Source organism: Macrotis lagotis, chromosome X (assembly GCF_037893015.1).
Source record: "Macrotis lagotis isolate mMagLag1 chromosome X, bilby.v1.9.chrom.fasta, whole genome shotgun sequence".
NCBI classification, from domain to species: Eukaryota; Metazoa; Chordata; class Mammalia; order Peramelemorphia; family Peramelidae; genus Macrotis; species Macrotis lagotis.
Window position 1 is genome coordinate 250,374,674 of NC_133666.1, and position 18,775 is coordinate 250,393,448.

General features: G+C 36.7%; 1 protein-coding gene across 1 annotated transcript in view; it reads left to right on the forward strand.

Moving 5' to 3' along the window:
• The window catches only part of CMYA5 (cardiomyopathy associated 5), a 115,598-nt gene that overhangs the window by 51,953 nt on the left and 44,870 nt on the right, over positions 1 to 18,775 (forward strand). Inside the window, exons 3-7 of the mRNA XM_074206292.1 lie at positions 2,469 to 2,564; positions 4,737 to 4,970; positions 6,379 to 6,401; positions 12,301 to 12,419; positions 16,289 to 16,438. Coding sequence (XP_074062393.1) covers positions 2,469 to 2,564; positions 4,737 to 4,970; positions 6,379 to 6,401; positions 12,301 to 12,419; positions 16,289 to 16,438 — 622 coding nt within the window. The remainder of the gene's footprint in view (positions 1 to 2,468; positions 2,565 to 4,736; positions 4,971 to 6,378; positions 6,402 to 12,300; positions 12,420 to 16,288; positions 16,439 to 18,775) is intronic.

The following is an 18,775-nucleotide window of genomic DNA, read 5'->3' on the forward strand; positions in this document are numbered from 1 at the left end:
TACCTGTTTCTCCTGGAAGTTTCAGAATGACCTTTATCTTTGATCCTTTAATCTTTTAAATAAATTTCTTGAGTGGGAAAAGACCCAAAAACAAAGGAGAATATTTCCCTCTGTTTTCTGCTTAACCTTCATGCAATAGTATGCATGAAGATTAGTACTGGCATGGGTTGGGAGGGGAGGGAGAAAATGATTTCAAATTCAAATAAAATGCACTTTAAAGGGCACTGCTAAATAATTCTCAGGCTCAATTTGATTCAGCATTTTAACACATTGGAAGCTTGAATATGCATGTTCCTTACCAAATCTGCCCTTATCAACTTGCCCAACACTGGGTCTATGTCTCTGTAATTTGAGTTGAGCTGCAGGAGCTCACCTGGCACATTTTTAGACATCCATCTCATTGCATTTGCATCAGAACTCAAGACAATATGCTCACTCCTCCTCCAGGCTGACACTTGGTTTTCTTAATTAATGGCTACTGTGGCTTCAACAAAGGGAGTGTGGAGCATCTGGGTTTCATAGCTAATACTGTGAAGTTGGGAATTTAAAATTATATTGTTTCAGTCATTAAAAATTATCCTAAATACCTGACACTCAAAACTTTAATTGCCAAAAAGGGAGGGAGGGTGGAGATGGTAAGCTCAGAGCTAGTGATTTTTACTCTTGAGCAAAATAAAGGTCATTCAGGGTGTTTTCATTGTCTTAATTTCTGAATGTATTCATTCTCCCTCCCCTACCCAGAGAACCATCCTTTCTAATAAAGAATGAAAAAGCAAGGGGGAAAAATACCATTCAGCAAAATTAACCAACACAATGAATCAGCCTAACTGTATACACAGTATTCCAAATCCACAGTCCTCTATCTTTGCAAAGAAGGGAGACGAGTGCATTTTTCTCGTCTCTTCTTCAGGTTCAAGCTTGGTTATTGTAACTGCATCATGTTCACTTTTGTCAGACAGATTTTTTAAAATTTAATTAATTTATTTATTTTGAATTTTACAATTTTCCCCCTAATCTTGCTTCCCTCCTCCATCCCCCACAGAAGGCAGTCTGTTAGTCTTTACGTTGTTTCCATGGTATACATTGATCTCAGTTGAATGTGATGGGAGAGAAATCATATCCTTAAGGAAGAAAAATGAAGTATGATATAGCAAAATTACACAATAAGATAATGATTTTTTTTTCTAATTTGAAGTTAATAGTCTTTGGTCTTTGTTCAAACTCCATAATTCTTTCTCTGGATACAGATGGTATTCTCCATCACAGGTACCCCAAAATTGTGGCTGATTGTTGCACTGATGGAATGAGCAAGTCCATTAAGGTTGATCATCACCCCCCATGTTGCTGTTAGGGTTATCATACAGACTTTTTAAAGCTGAGGCACCAACAGCCTCTGTAGGCAGGAAGATCAGAACATTGCTAGACATTACTAAAGGTGGAGAAGAAATAGGTGGGAACAGAATGGGAGGCTCAAGTGGGAACCAGAGGTAAGAGAGTATAAGAGAGAATGGGCTATTTAGTACTTTACTATTTTAACTAGCTCTTTTCATTAACTAAAATGCTAATTTCTCTTGTTTCTATCTGCTAAAGACATTTCAAATGCTTTGAATTCCCTCTAAAATTATGACCTTGATGAAAAAAGCTCAGGTGGCCCCATTTTAGTTATACCTTGTAGTGACCTTCTACTTTCTTGATTGTTTAGTTTTTTCTGGTTCTGGTGCAAAGTGAAAGGGAGAAAACTCAACGAAAGGCAAGAAAGTCCATTTAATTTACTCAAATATTCAAAGTCTATTATCTAATCCATGAATTATTTTACTTTCTCCGGGGTCCTTCCTTGCTTGCCTTTAGGTTATTTCAATGATTATTAGAATTTTAATCAGATTGTGATGAACAAATAAAATGAAAATGGACTGAAACTCTTCTTTCCATTTTGCTACTCATTAGTGCCAATAAAAGAGTAATTAAATGAATTTGGGAGCTATTGGTTAAAATGTCTTAACTATATGCTTCTTGTCCCTCACTGAAGATGGCAGAGTTTTGATTTTGGTCTCTTCTCTAGTATTTGGGGAAGAAAGAACTAAAAACTGTAGAAAGACTAGATTTAAGAATACCTCAAAGAACAAAGTTGCATCAATTGATGCAATGGATTTCTTTTTTTACCCATAGGAAGAAAATAGAGATAAGATTAAAATTTTTTATTTCAAAGTGAAATCATAATAAAAAAATATATCATTTAATATGCCTGGTCTTTCTGGTATTAAAACAAGATCACATCATTTGAGAAGGTCATGTCCAACACTTTACAAGTTCTTTTCCTTCTCATAGTAAAAAAATAGTTCTCATAAAATATCAATGTCTTTGTGGAATTAATGTATAAAGCTAGATGTTGGTAACTATAAAATATAGACAAGACTGTTTCCTCAGATATTATATCCTTATCCTTATCCTTTTTTTAAAAAAAAATTCAGATTCAATTAGGGGAATTTCTGGAAAATTTAAAAGAAAAATCTCTGAAGATCGAAGCATTTGTTACTGAAATTGAATCATTCTTCAATATTATTGAGGTGAGTTGCCACATTTAATTCTCTACTAATGTCTCTTATAAAGAATCTAGTTAACTCAAGTAAAACAGATATTCTCAAAGGAACTGAGCAGCTTTTGTTTGTGTTTTAGCCATAAGTGGTTTATTTTTGCCATTAGAAATTAAGTGTCTCTAAAGTCTTCTCTCTGTGAAATTAGTGAGACTATTTTAGGTAAAGACAGTAGGACCAAAGTTTTCAAAATAATGACAGTTTCCATAGGCAGGATGGGAGAGTTATTGGGTGATCTATTCATAGGACTAAATTAAACCAGCCAGAATTTATGAAATACCTTCATAATGCCAGACCCTATGCTAAGCAGTGAGGATACAAAGAAAAATAAAAAAATTGATCCCTTCCCATAAGGAGCTTACAATTCACAGTTCAATGGGGGAAACAACATGCAAGCATATATATATATATATATATATATATATATATATATATATATATATATATATATTTAGAGAGAGAGAGAGAGAGAGAGAGAGAGAGAGAGAGGTGAAAAGGGGAAAAACTCAACCAAAAGCAAGGAAACCCATTTAATTTAATATCATATTTACACATATAAATAAATGAATTATATATTTATATATGTTTACACACACACACACACACACACACATATATATGCACACATGAGATAAATTGAAGATAATCTCAAAGATAAAGTACTAATGTTCTTGCAGAAGATGCGATTTTAGTTGAGATCTGAAGGAATCCAGGGAAACCAGGAGACAGAGGTAAGAAGGGACTGATGAAGAAGGGTATGACCAAATCTCATCTTTGGCAAGGGCATAGGTGGTAGTGGCAAACTTCTTTTTGTTTCCATCATTAATTCCTTTTTTTACTCCTTGTTTCCCAGAGGGGTTCATTGTCAACCTAGAGTATAAGCTTCTTGAAGGCAGCATATTTACTTACAGATAATAGGTCCTTAATGAATGCTTATTGAATTGATGAATCAATAAATGACTCAATGAGGGAGAGACCGATGAAGGAAATGGCATAATGACAAGGATCTAGAGCCAATAGAAAAAGATTTTTCATTGATGATTGGTTAGTTTGATCCAGCATCTGAGTATATTAGAAAGGACCGCATTATTCCTACTTGAATAATATGTAAAGAAATGCCCCCACAAAGGAGAATGTGTGAATATAGCAAGTTACTTGGTGATTTCTACATAGATTTGAGGATTTAGTTGATCAGTCTTGAATCCGATTCCTGAATATGGAAAAGGCTAGTCAAGGAACCTTACTCAAGAAGCCCTCTACTATGTTCTTTTGGTATTGCAGTGGCTGATCTCTCACACACATAGTCCAAAATAGATGTTCCTTATGTTATTTTGTCCTTTTAAAAATATTATATCTGTAATTTCATTGGAATAGAGCCCTCCTAATGGGAAAATATCATTTAGTAATGCATATCAGCAATTTGAGAGTTGTTTGAGACATTGAGTGCTTCAGCAAACTATTCTAGGATCACAGTCAGGAGGTATCAGAGACAGAACTTGAACCCATTTGGTTCTGATGCTAAGAATAGCTCTCAAGTGACTCTACTTTGCTGTCTGTCTAAAGTTGTGCTTTTTTGGTAGTTTAATAAGATTCCATTATGTTGGAAGTCTTCCCCCTCTCTTCCATCCCAATCATCATGTGTTCTCGTTCTCTCTCTTTCTCTCTCTATCTCTCTCTCTCTCCTCTCTCTCTCATAATATTCTCCTTTATATGTTTAGAAAATGAAGTTCTCATACTAGATTATCAAAAGGTAATATACTTCAAAAGTTTACTTGAGATAAATATGCTTTTTTTGTTGAATGCAATGCAGTGGGGTTAAACGACTGTCCAAGGTCACACAGCTAAGTAAGTATTAAGTATCTGAGGTTGGATTTGCCTCAGGTCCTCCTGCCTCTAGGACTGGTGCTACCCTGAGATAGATAAGCTTTTAAAAAGATTCACATCTGGGCCAGCTGCTTAGTACAGTAGATAAAGCATTAGCCCTGGAGTTGAGAAGACCTGAGTTCAAATGTGACCAGAGACACCGACAAGCTGTGTGACTCTGGGCAAGTCATTTAATTCCAGTTGCCTAAAAAACCCCAACAAGAATCATATCCCAATAATTTCTTGAATTTGCACTGGTTTAAGAAGCATCTATTTTTCCAGGAAAACTGTAGCAAAAATGAGAAACGGCTTGAAGAGCAGAATGAAGAAATGATGAAGAAGGTGCTGGCCCAGTATGATGAGAAGGCACAGAGTTTTGAGGAGGTGAAGAAGAGAAAAATGGAATACCTGCATGAACAGATGGTTAACTTCCTACAGAGTATGGATACTGCCAAGGAGACTCTAGAGACAATTGTCAAGGAAGCAGAAGAACTCGATGAGACTGTTTTCCTGACCGTAAGCACAAATTATAGTCATGCCAAACACTTTACTACTCATGAAGACCTTGGCCCTCCTGCTTTTAAAAATAAATCTCACTTGCCTTTCCATACATCTCCCCTGCAGTTACTCAGAAGAGAATTCACCATTTAAATTTTTTTCCTGTTTTAACTTGTGCAATAATTTAACTCTGACAAGTTCCAACAATTCTAGACTACACTGACATCACCAGGATAATGTGGGGGATGGGCAAGGGAAAGCAGCTGGAAGCTGTATGAATTCCCTGGACAGGGAGGTCTATATATTCCTTATAACCTAAAAAAGGGAAGGAAGTCCAGTCTATCAGTCTAAAATCAGACCTAGGTCTTCCCTGTTAGTAAAATCTCTTTCTTCATTTGGTCTCTACACTGTCCTTCTCAGATGACCCTCTCTCACTTCACTGTGCCATCCCTTCAATCCAAACTGTTGTCTCCTTTACCCTATTCCTTCAAGGGTATTGAGGTCACCAAAGGGCATAATGTGTTTGGTTTGAAGAGACAACTTAATATTTTAGTCCAAAATGTTAAGGTTGACTTTGTGGTAGGGAGACCTTTTGGAGACACTCAGACTCATTCTTAAGACTCCCTAAAGTCAGCTGTTGGATGACCCTGGAGTCAAAAGCAAGTAATCCTTGGAGATGGTTTCCTTTAGAGGGGGTCACTAACTTGGTCTAGCACTGGTGGGAATCACACCCTTCTTTTAGATAAGGGGTAGGGGAGCAAGCACCATCTTTTGTTGGAGTGGTATTACTTCCTCAAGTTTCCCTTGCCTCCTGCAATTTCCAGTAAGGTCTATCTTTGAAGAAAGGCAGAAAGAAGAATAGCTGGTCACTGTTTATTTGCCCATGGAGGGCACAGCCAATAAATGCAGATGGCAGCCATGATGTTCCTTAGGCTGACAACTACAACCTAAAAGGAGAACTAAAATCTCGTGGTTGCTTTAACCTTAATTTTGGGTAGAGGGAAGGAATGGGGAAAGGGTATGGACTTTGTTCTTGTGAAGTCATATTTACAAAGTGTTTCCTGGTCTGTAATAATCTTATCCACTTCTCTCAACAAGAGTATTTCCTTCTCAGTAGTAGCTCTGAACAGAGCAAATTTTTTAGTTTTTCTTGTTGTTTCAATAACTGAAAAGCCCTCTATGGATATACATAACAAACTGAAGCAAAAGCGATTTTCCAAGTCTTTGAAACAGTCACAGAGCCTCAGTGACACCTAAGGCTTCTTTCCGCAATTGTGTGGTTTCCTTTGTGCCTTAGGTGAATCCATCCAGAGAGAAACAACCTTTGTGGAATTGTGGGAGGGTTGTTTAAAAGGATGCACAATCTTGAGATTACTGTTACTTGCTTTGTGGTATTAATTGGCTTCTCTTTCTTTTCCTCCACCAGTCATTTAAGGAAATCAATGACAGGTATATGAAACATGGTGTTGACACACCTTAGTGGCCATGGAACATAGCATGGTTGGATGCTCTATTAATCCTTGAAAGCTTCATAGAAACTGTGCTGGCAGAATAAATGCCTTCAATTTAACAAACCATGAGATAGTCTTCCTTAGTGGCTGTACTTTTGAAAGTCCAGTGACAGCTTTTAGGATGCATTGTGTGCATTTGGATAACAGCAATTGTAATATAGCATTTGCAACTGCTTGCTTTAGAAGTGCTTTTTATATACAAACCTGTTCTAATACTTTTTTTATTTGTATACAAAATTAATTTTGAAAGTTCTTAGAATTATTTTTGTTTTTATTCAGTCATTTTCAGTTTGTCCATCTCTTCTAGTCCCTTTTGAGTTTTCTTGACAAAAATATTGGAGTGGTTTGCCATTTCCTTTTCAATCTAATTTTACAGATGAGGAAACTGAGGTAAACAGGTAAAGTGACTTGCTCATACAGTAAGTGCCTGAGGCTGGATTTGAACTCAGGTCTGCCTGACTCCAAGACCAGTGCTCTATTCACTGCATCACATAGCTGCCCCCTTAAAATTATTAATATTTAGAAGTATTAGTTAAATCCTGATATTTGAAAGGAATATTCCTATGTGCCTTGCATGATTTTTTTTTTTAAACCAAGGATTCTCAATAGATTTTTTTCTTGAGTCTTTGTTGCAGAAGATAGTTGCATTTTTGTTTCCCCTCCTTAAACTACTCAAAGCAAAACTTCCTTTGGGATTTTTTTGGTTATTTGTTTTAAAATCTAAGTTGAGGAGCGGCTAGGTGGCATAGTGGATAAAGCACCGGCCCTGGAGTCAGGAGTACCTGGGTTCAAATCCAGTCTCAGACACTTAATAATTACCTAGCTGCATGGCCCTGGGCAAGCCACTTAACGCTGTTTGCCTTGAAAAAACCTAAAAAAAAAATCTAAGTTGCATATTTCATTTATTCTACAGACATAAAGACATGGTGAAATTGTAAGAGCACACAAAATCAGGCCCATAGTAATAGGTGACATTTAAATAGCACTTTCAGGTTTGTAGAGTCTTTAGAAATATTATCTTAATTTGATCCTCATAACAATTCTGGCAGGTAGGTATAATTATTTTCCCCATTTTATAGGTGGGAAACTGATGCAAAAAAGAGGTGAAATGACTTGCTTTTTGGTCATATAACTAATGAACATCTAAGATCAGATTTGAACACAGATCTTTCTGACTCCAGGTTTAATACTAGCCACTGACTAGTACTCTAGCTGCCAGGATTATTATTTGGAGACAAGGTCATTCTAGGAATGGGTAGAAACTTGTCTTGGGAGACTAGTCTTTTTTTTGAATGAGTCTCTAGAGAGTCATTACACACTGCCCCATTCTCTAGATCCTTTCCTCTTTCCCCTACTTAAGACTTGAATTGGCTATAGAGATAGATAGAGCTAGAGATAGAGAGGGCGACCTTTGAGCAACTACATAGAGCAGTAGATTAGAGCACCTGGGCCTGGAGTCAAGTAGACTTCTCTGTGAATTCAAATCTGGGCTCAGACCTTATCAATGGTATAATCCTGAGTCACTTAACCCTGTTTGCCTCAAGATTTTTTTTTGGCAAGGCAATGGGGTCAAGTGACTTGCCCAAGGTCACACAGCTAGGTAATCAGTAAGTATCTGAGGTCAAATTTGAACTCGGGTCCTCCTGACTCCAGGGTTGGTGCTCTATTCACTGTACCACCTAGCTGCCCCTGCTTCAGTTTTTTCATCTGCAAAATGAACTGGAGAAGGAAATGGCAAACCTCTCCAGTATCTTTGCCAAGAAAACCCCAAATGGGGTCACAGAGTTGGATTGAAATTACTGAACAACAACAAAATAGAGACTTCGGGCATCTGAGATCTGAAATAATTTCCACTCACTGATACATATTCCTTCTTTTGTCCTATTAAAATAATTTGTTTCTTGAGATGGCATGCAGATCAAATTGTGATTTAATGTAAAGGAAAAACAAGAAAATTATCCATGATATGTTATGATATGAAAAAATAAGTATAAATCAAACTTCCAATTTATTCAGAAAGAAATGAAACATATTTTCTTGAAAGAATTAGATGTTTCATCTGTTTTAAATTGAAAAAATTAATTTTTGAAGCAACTCATTATTACACACATGTTTTATAAAGAAAAGTAGCAATTTATAATTACCTTCATACTATAAGACTGAAAGCTTTCTTTTTTTTAATTGACAAGGTAGTCAGGGTAAGTGACTTGCCCATGGTCATACAGCTATTAAGATTCTAGTGTTTGAGGTCAAATTTGAATTCAGGTCCTCCTGACTGCAGGACCAGTGTCTTATCCTCTACCCCCACCACCTAGCTGTCCCTTAGGTTACTTTTTAAAATAAGGTTCCACACATCTCTCCCTTTATTCCTGTGTTTTTTGGGGATTCCAATGAACAGAACCTACATTCCTCCTCAAAATGAGTGCCAGATTTACATGTATTCTATACTCAGATGAATCCCTGATCCCATCAATGTGGATGTTTTCTCCAGTAATGCAGATAGCTACTCATGCCTCCCTGTCCTGCTGATACTTGTTTATATCCTCCTAAGTGTTCTACGGAAGGGATCTGCCCAATGTGCTGGAGGCCTTTGTTTTTTGTGGACCTGTCTAACAACTATGCCTTGCTCTCCCCACATGATTAGTCACCTTCTTTTTATATCATACAGGTCTTTGATGACATTATTTATTTCCCACCCATCACTGAAGTTCCTCAGATTACGAATCATAATTTCCTCAGACCCATCCTGGATGTCTTCATTTCCCTCCTTAATATTCATTTTCAGCGCTTTGAAAACCAATTTATACAAATTGGAATACATGGCTAATGATTTGCTTACTTAACACAGAATTAATTGCTTATTTATTGCAAATGACATTGATAAAACACCAAGATCTTTATTTGAATTGTGTGTGTTTGTGTTTAATTGGATAAACTTCTTTAACATTTTAAAAATTTGACATAAAGTTTTGGTGTTTCTAAAAATCAGTACACAATGCTTCACATGCTACCAAATGCAATAAGCTAATTTGGGTTTATGCTTAAACTTGGCTTACCTGTGTGCCATTTTACTGGCTTTAATTTGATTGTTCCACTGACAATTGAATTGGACTCAGGAAATATGCATGCCTGTGAACAAAAAGAACAGACCAGGAGGGGCTATTTCTCTAAAAAAGAGAAAAATCTTGAAATTTGGTAGAGAGAGATGTGAGCAATTAAATAGAGCACTTAAAAAGAAAAACCCACCATTGCCAAGAAAGTGATGAAGCTTGATTGCTCTGCAAAAAAGAACCCTTTCATGTTCTCAGAATTTCTTCTGGCTCTAAGCTAATGCCATTCTCTTAGTATTAAGTGCTAATTACCTCCAGTTCTTTTTGCTTTTTGGGGTTGCTTGCTCTCTCTCTCTCTCTCTCTCTCTCTCTCTCTCTCTCTCTCTCTCTCTCTCCCCCCCCCCTTCAGCTGCTTCTGAAGGAAGTTTGCTTCTTGTATATTAAATGATTTTTCCTACATTACCAAAAAATCCTTAAACTACAAGGCTGCTGTCAAGCTATTCAGACTCAAAATTTGCATATCTTAAAAAACACATTTGCTTAGAAAATGCTGCTCCGTTTTAGGGCATGCATCCATTTCTAATTTTGTTCCTTTGAGTTGAAGTCATGTAAAAAATGGTTGTCCAAATCATTCTTTGTACTACTTATAAAGATGAGCCTTTGCACCTCTATGTCCTGGCAGTTTTGACAGGGTAATAGCATCAGAGTAAAGAGGAAAATGCAAACATTGACTCTATCTTTAGCTGTCAAATTTAGGTATGTGAAAAGTTCACCATTAAAACAGCAGTATTTATTGGTCTAGCCCAGCCCATTATATGCAGAGTATTGTACTCAGTGCTCAAGGGTCATAAGAAAATCTGATGAGAATTCTATCAGAGCACAGATTTGGAACTGGGAGGGAGGGAGGCTTAGAGGTCATCTTGTCCAGACCTCTCATTTTGCAGAAGACAAAGCAGACCCATTGACTTGTATGAAGAAGTAAGTTGCTGGGGTAGGATTTGAAACTTGCTTCTTTGAGTCCAAGTTTGTCTTTTTATCTGCCTTTAGAATCAGGTTCTCTAGAACCTTTCCCCCTAAACAAGGTGAAACTATATCTCATAGGTCTAAGCAGGTGACCTTGAAGCATACTAGGTGTTCAACACATATTGCATAATAGGATTTCCTAGTACATTCCCTGAAGAAGATAATAGGTCTGAGAGAAGAATTCTCATTCCCATTCCAACTTTCATTGGCAATTTGCTTTTGTTTTAATTGTGTGTTTTTTTAGTTTAGTCCTATCTTGAAAGATAGGACAGTAATTATCTTTTATCCATTACAATCGTTATAATTTTTTAGTTGTTTTAGTTGTATCTAACTCTTTATGACCTCATTGGAGTTCTTTTAACAAAGATTCTGGAGTGGTTTTCTATTTCCTTCTCCAGCTCATTTTACTGTGGGGGAAACTGAAGCAAACAAGGTTAAGTGACTTGCCCAGAGTCACATAGCTAGGAAGGATCTGAGGTCAGATTTGAGCTCAGGAAGAGGCCAGATCCAGTATTCTATCTACTGTACCACTTACCTGCCCATCAATATAATACCAAAGGTTAATCTGAGAGAACCCTAAAATATCAGCAATTGTATCAGTCACTCTGGGCCCATGATTGGGGAGTTCCTTCCTACTTGGGAGAATAGACAGGAAGGGAGAATCATAAATTCTTTAGAGAATATTAGAGCTAGAATTTAATGATCAATTAGTTCAGTTCCCTGGTGTTATTAATTATGAAGCTTTATTTAATTGTTTTATTTAATGATGAGGGTTGCTAGGAGGCAAAGTGGATAAAACCCTAACTTGGAAATAGAAGACATCTTCCTGAGTTCAGATCTAGCCTTGGACATCTATTAGCTGTTTGATCTGGTCAAATTTGATCCTGATTAATTTTGTTTGCCTTGGTTCCTCATCTGTAAAATGAGCTGGAGAAGGAAATGGCAAAACACTTTATTGTGTTTGCCAAGACAACTCCAAACAGGGTCATGAAGAGTCAGACATGATTGAAATGACAAAACAACACCAACTATGACCCTATTTAATGACAAGGAGGCAGAATCACAAGAAATAATTATATACAGACTATTTTAGGCAAAACTGTGATTGATTGCCAGACAACAGCATTCCTCTTCCCCATCCTACATTCATTCCCTTCATATAATTGTTCACACTTTGACCTCTTCACCCCTTATCCTCCAAGGCCCTGGATACCTCATGGAACACACAAGAACTCTTCAAACATTTTCAGACATATTTAAAGCCCTAGGACCCATGTAAGAAGCATGATGACAGGAGATAAAAATAGCAAGGAGGCCCCCCTCCCCAGAATCTTAGGATCCTAACAAGATGATATTAGAATCTTCACTCTCTTGGGGGGGGGAGGGGAAGCTAATCTCTAGAAATGTTTGAAAAGAGAAAACTAATAGATCTAATTAATCGTAGGAGGGATTTTGAAAATGAATCTAAAGTACAAATGTTTAAGTCAAATTATTTGACAGCATCCTTTCCATTTTAAGGTTTTCTATTCAAATTGTAAATATAATGAAACTATAAGAGCAAATATGTCAAATTCTGGTTAAAATGGATTTTGATCGTAGACTTTCAGATGTAGAAAGAGTCTATGACCTTTCTGAACTCCTTAAGATAGCTTTATTTTAAAATATCTACATTATGGGTAGAAAACTTCATTTTTACTTTCTTTTTTTCTGTTATCTTGTGAACACAATTCTCTCATTTACCTTGGAATGCCTTCTTCTGGGTAGGTTGCTTTCTGCAATGGAGAGCACGGCTTCTCTAGAAAACATTCCTACTGCATTTTCACTTTTTGAACATTATGATGACAGTTCAACAAGAAGTGACCAGATGTTAAAACATGTAGCAGGTAAGAACATTTGAAATGGTACCTGAATTTAAAAGGGACAATTCTGTAAACCTTTTGGAATGTATGAAGAGATTAAAAGTCAAACCAAATATGCTCAGAAAACAAAATTCAAGGTTACATGATGATTAGTTCTGAAATAATATCCTCCTATTTCAGCTGGGCAACATAGCGGAGAGAGCACCAAACCTGGCGTCAGGAAGACCTGAGTTTAAATCTAGCTACAGATACTTACTAGTATGTGACCCTGAACAAGTCATTTTTACCTCTGGCTCAGTTTCATCATCTATAAAATGGGGTTTTCCAGAGTAATTGTGTGGATTTAAATTAAACACAGTATTTCGCAAGTAGTAGATGCTATATAAATGTTTTTATTATTATTATTTCAAAAATTCAAAATTCAAAATTTGAAATTCAAAAATTCAAAAATAGACTAGATCTGGCAGCACTCACCTATAATCCCATATACTAGAAAGGATGAGACTAGTGGATCTCCTGAATTTGGGAGTTCAAGCTGCAGCAGGACTAAATCAATTAAGTGTTAGATTAAGTTTGCCACTGATATCTAAAGAGACCCTGGGAACCAGACTTCTCTAGGCTATTTAAGGAGGGGCAAGCTGGCTAAGTTGGAAACAGAAACAGGTCAAAGATTCTGTGGAAATCAGCAGTGGGATCAGGCCCCTGATGAGATAGAGAGACTTGGACCAAAAAACCAAAACCAAACCCAACAATCATATTTCCCCCCTCTCAAACTTTCCAATTTGCTCTAATATAAAAGGGGTAGATGAAAATATTAGTCATAAAAAATCATTCAGTTATTTCCCTCCCTTTTAAAAATTGTCCCCTTCCATACTTCTAGAGCTTAAATGATTCATGTCAACAGCTGGGTAGAGTGATAAAATTAATCAAATATTTTCAAATTTGTCCACCACAGGCTTTTCCTATTCCTCCCCCTTCCCTCCCCCGTCTCTTTCTCTGTCTCTCTGTCTCTCTCTGTCCCTCTCTCCTTCCCTCTCCCCCTTTCTCTCTCTCTCTCTCTCTCTCTCTCTCTCTCTCTCTCTCTCTCTCTCCCCAAACACAACAGATTAGTTAAAAGAACTAACAGCTCAGCATCATCTTCTGTAGCCAACCAGCCAGCCACCCACTCAGCTGTCAGCAACATCCTGCAGGCTCTTCAAAATATTTTTTACATGCTATTTTGACAAATAAGACAATGAATGTTATTTGGATTTCTCAAAGCTGCCTTGTTTCAGTGAAGTTACAAAGTTCCATTCACTGCATGCTAAAACACCACTCAACCCTCCTTGTTAAAAATAATTCATCCTATGATATGAGACAGTCCTCCCAAACAGCTCAGATGAGTTGTTTGGATTTTTCTTCCTTTCTTCTTCCCCTCCTCCTACCCCTTTTTTTCAATTTTTGTCCCTGTAAGAAAAATCTCAGTTTAGTAACTGGTAAAATGTGGTTCTGTCTTAATGAAGTAATCAGGATAAAAATGAAAAACTTCCATGTTTCATACAGATGTGCTGTCCTTGATCTACTCAAACTGCTTTAGGGTTTTAAACATCTGGGTGATTTGATCTCTCAATACAAAAAGATGTGTTCTGATATAGCACTCCTGGTATAAGTAAGTGATCCATACTCACTTTATAAGGAGCACTAAGTTGATATGGAAGATGAGATTAATTATAGGGATGGTGGATTGGGACATTTTGGACCCTAGAGCAGATATGATATTTCTGCTGTATTGATTATATGCCCGTGTCCAATTCAAAGGATATACCTGTTGGATAACCAGAAGAATCTTAGTCAATACTAGATCTAGGTTGTATATCTACTGTCAAGAAGACAGTAGTTTATTAAAGATTCACTTCAAAAGAAACCATTATAGAAATTTGCATCTAAATAGTACTTAGAATTCTGAAGTCTTATATTATTTCTGGGACAAGTCAGAAAATTAGAGAGCCAAGGATGGTAGAACTGGATGGAGTTATCCCAGAAATCTCTCAGCAACACCCTCATTTTTCAGATGAATAATAATAACAGCCATTATATAAGAACTACTATATTCCAGACACTAGGCTGAGCACCTTGCAAATATTGTCTCATTTGATCTTCCTAACAACCTGTGAGATAGGCACTATCATTATCCCCATTTTATAGAAGAGGAAATTGAAGCAAACAGAAACTTAGTGACTTTCCGGAGGTCTTCTAATTAAGCTAATTAAGCATCTGAGGCCACACTTGAACTCAAGTCTTCATGAATCCACACAATCAAAGGGTAGGAGGAAAGGAAATATTGAAGGCTAATGAAGGGCATCTGGATACCCCAGAGGCATCCCAAACTCAATAGGTCCAAAATACAATTCATCATCTTTCTACCAAAATCAGCCCTTTCTCCTACCCTTCCCTGCTTCCTTTTCTGTTGGGGATACCACTATTATACTAACTAACATTTATATAGTGTTGTAAAGCTTACAATATTTTACTTCATATACAAATTATATTTCATTTGATCCTAGGAACAACTTTGTCAAGTAAATGCTATCATTATCCCCATTTGGCAGATGAGGCAAATGAGGCTGAGAGGTTGTGTTAAAAGATTAAGAATTTAAAGTCTGGGTGACACGGCTAATAGACCCTACCCAAATTTGTGTTATGAGCTGGCATAGCCAGCAGTCACTTCTCAGTTCTTATTTGGTATAGAATAAGGATTTTGTAGAAATATTAGTTGAATTGAATTAGATTTCTTGCTGTTAATATTATTACTATTAGCCTGCCTCTAGTCTAGTGATTACTTTATTCCCAGAGCCTTCTATTGTGCTCCTGCTGAGCTCAAGCTGCATTTTAGAGAAATACAGGAATGTGATGGTAGATGAATAACATCTAGGCTCCTTGAGAGGAAATGTGGGCAATATACTTTTAATTTTTATTTGAATTATTAACAAGTATAAACAATCAATAAAGTAATAAATCAAGCCCTGACTTGTAATGATCACCTATTGCCGAGGTTTAAATGTACATGGTGAAAATTTAACAACTGGCTCTTTCAAGCCAGCTGAAAATACTTCAGTGTCTTGATGTATCTATGATCTCATCAAAGTGAGTACTCCCTCCAGCAGTGCCAGGTTGCAAGCCATTCATGTTTGCTCATTGTGTAAGACTGAATTCACTATTTTTACAAAAATTTCAGAAGGCTTCCCATCAGGGTAATGTAAAGCAGAAAGAAATAACTGCTAAGTAAATTTCAAAGAATACTATCTTTTTTGTCTGTGAAACCTCTTGTCCTTCTCTCTTCATTATTTTTATGTCGAATGATAGAAAAATTTTAAAACCTCATATTTTTCAGGCAAATTGAACAAATTGCTTTGTGGTGCTAAATATTCTATTCACATTCAAAATGTAATCACAATTAGTAGCTCTTTTTATTTAATAAGACATATAAGAAAAACACAATAGTAATTAAAACTAGAAATTCCACCAATTGATTTAAGCTGGCATCAGATGCTTTAAAGTTAGTTGGGGTATAAATTGTGTTTCAAGATTTGAATTCTTTCTTTTAAGTCACCATAGGTATGGCCACTGTGGAAAAAGGAAATTGAAATGGCAAATATAGCTATACGTCAATCTTTTACTCATGTGCAAGTCATTGTCCCATAAACACTTGGCAGACAGTACAAATGATCAATTCAGAAATTGCCTTATTTGTCTCCACTGTGATAGCTGAAAATCGTATCAGTTCACTTTACTTTATCACCAGCATACTCTGCTCAAATATTCATATTTCAGGAAATTGAATAGATTTTGACATACTATGGAAAAAAAGAAGGATAGCTCTCAAACTAGGAATGACCAATTTTGTTTTTTTCCAGTACCCCAGCCCCCTATATTGGAACCTCAAGAACCCAACTCTGCCACCAGCACAACAATTACAGTGTATTGGAGTGTGAGGAAAGAGGACGTCATTGAATCTTTCCAGGTCTATTGCATGGAAGAGCCTCAAGAAGACAGCGAAGCAAGTGGTAGGATTATTATTTGTGACATAGTTCAATACTAAGAAGCATTATGGCAGGAAAGGAGAGAGCAATTCTCTAATTTTATAGGTCAAGGATTTCAATTAAAATTCATCTATAATTCTCTAGATAAGTCTCAGGGAATTGTTCATTGACTTGCCCAGGATCACATAGCAAATAAGTAACAGAAGCAGACACTGGACATAGATGTTCTGGTCTCCCATTTTTATTTATATTTGATGTTTTACTATATGTAATTCAAATGTAAATCAATTCAAGAGATATTATTGTGTCTCCAAACTGTTCCCAGACTCTGGGAATACAAAGATGAAAAAAATATTATACACCTCACCCTCAAAGGCCTTATAATCGAATGGAAGGTTGAGAAAGAACCAGATATTATATATCTAGGTAAGTATATTTTAAAAATGCAGACTGTTATAAGGACAAAAGAGATCAAGGCAAAGCACTTTAAGAAAATTTATGCAGGTAGAGATTATTTTCATGACCAGGAGTCAGGGAGGGTGGTGGCAGATCAAGGAAGTCTTCCCAAAGGAGGTGGCCCACCCCTTCTAATGTCTATAAGTTATACATTTTTTAGGATTTAAACAAAGAAACAAGTAAACAGTAGCTGATCAGCCAAACTTGAGGTTCTCATATAAGATAGATGGGTTGCTTGAGATCTTTAACTGACCTCACATTCCTTATACCAATCTTCAGATCTTACTGAATTTCTAGTCAGTATAACTTGAAATAAATACCCTTGTGAACTATTAAAATAGAAGAAATTCCAGTTCCAAAAGGAGAATGAGCCACAGTCTGATCAAAGTTTAAAAAAATCATAATCACATTTTCTTGCCTGAGAAGAAGCTTGCAAGTGGCAGGGGGAGGGGCGGGGGGGGGGGTGGGACAGGCAGGGAGAAAGAGAGTTCTCAGTTGCTCAAAATGGAGTGGGAAATGGGTGAGGCATTTAAATATGTTTGAGTTTTTTAGGACTTTTTCAGGTAACTATGGCTAAGTGGGGGATTAAGGGAGAAACACAATAAATTGGGAAGTCAGATGGTAAGTGGGGGTCCATGGAGATTATTAGTAAACCCAATAGGTCAGAATGCAGGAGGATTGCTGTTCCTTAGAGAAGTCAGACAGAATAATGTTTGCCTTTCATTCTAAATTTGTCAAGACCAGTTTCAGAATTGGCAGGTATCTTTCAGTTCAACTAAAGTTTATTTTGCAAAGCGTTACCAGTATGTCAAGCAGCCCTGGGCTTCAGAAGTCCTCTTGATTGACTTGTTGTCAAGCTACTCTATTGCCTGGTTCCCCAGTGAAAAATAGAAGCTCTTGAATATTTAATTGCCTTGTACAATCATCACAGAGCCCTTGTTCACATAATCTAAGTCCAACTTAAGCATTAAACAAATCTGATCTGATAAGTAACAGACCTGCAGTAAAATTTTCTCATGCCAGCTTTCCAACCTCATTAGATGTTACCTCAACTCCTATTTTTTGCTCTTTGGTCAAACCTGCTTTACATGTCTATTTTACACAGGGAACTCCATTTTCTGTCTCTATCTTTGTACTGATAAGTCTTCATTGTCTAGAAGTGCTCTCTCCTTTCCACTGCCTCATTGGCTCTTTTCCTTCAAGATTTAGCTTGAAGTCTACCATCAGTAGGAAACCTTATCTGATCTCCCAACAGCTAATGTACTCTCTCCCACCCTCCCCTATATTTATTTGTATTTATTCTATATATAATGCAGTTATATATGTATGTCTTGTCTCTTCTGTTGAAATATAAACTCTCTGAGAATAGGACTTGCACTGGACTTGGAATCAAGAAGAATCATCTTCCTGAGTTCAAATCTAGCCTCAAGTCACTGTGTGACCCTGGGCAAGTCACTTAACCCTGTTTCTATTTTTATCCCTAATACAGTATAGGTGCTAACATGTAGTAGGACTTAAATGATTATTGGACCATTTGTAATCTCTGTGACTTTAGGTAGGTTAACTAATCTCTCCGACATTTTGTAGCTAGAGATCATAGATTCAAAGATTACAGTCACCTACTTCAATTCCTTCATTTTACAAATAAGATGTCTGAATATCAAGGAAGTCACACAAGTAGAAACCATCAGAGTCAGAAACTGAACCCAAATCTTCTGACCTCAAAGTCAGTGCTTTCCCATAGTGACCAAAAAGATTTACTAGCAATTGAACAGAAGACCCAAAGGGCCCATTCAATCCAATGCAACAAGCCTTTTAGTTAGTGAACTACAAGACCATGCAAGGAATGTAAAGAAAGCCAAAAAACAGTGGATAAGTTGAAGCAGATAAGTCCTGGGAGGTTTT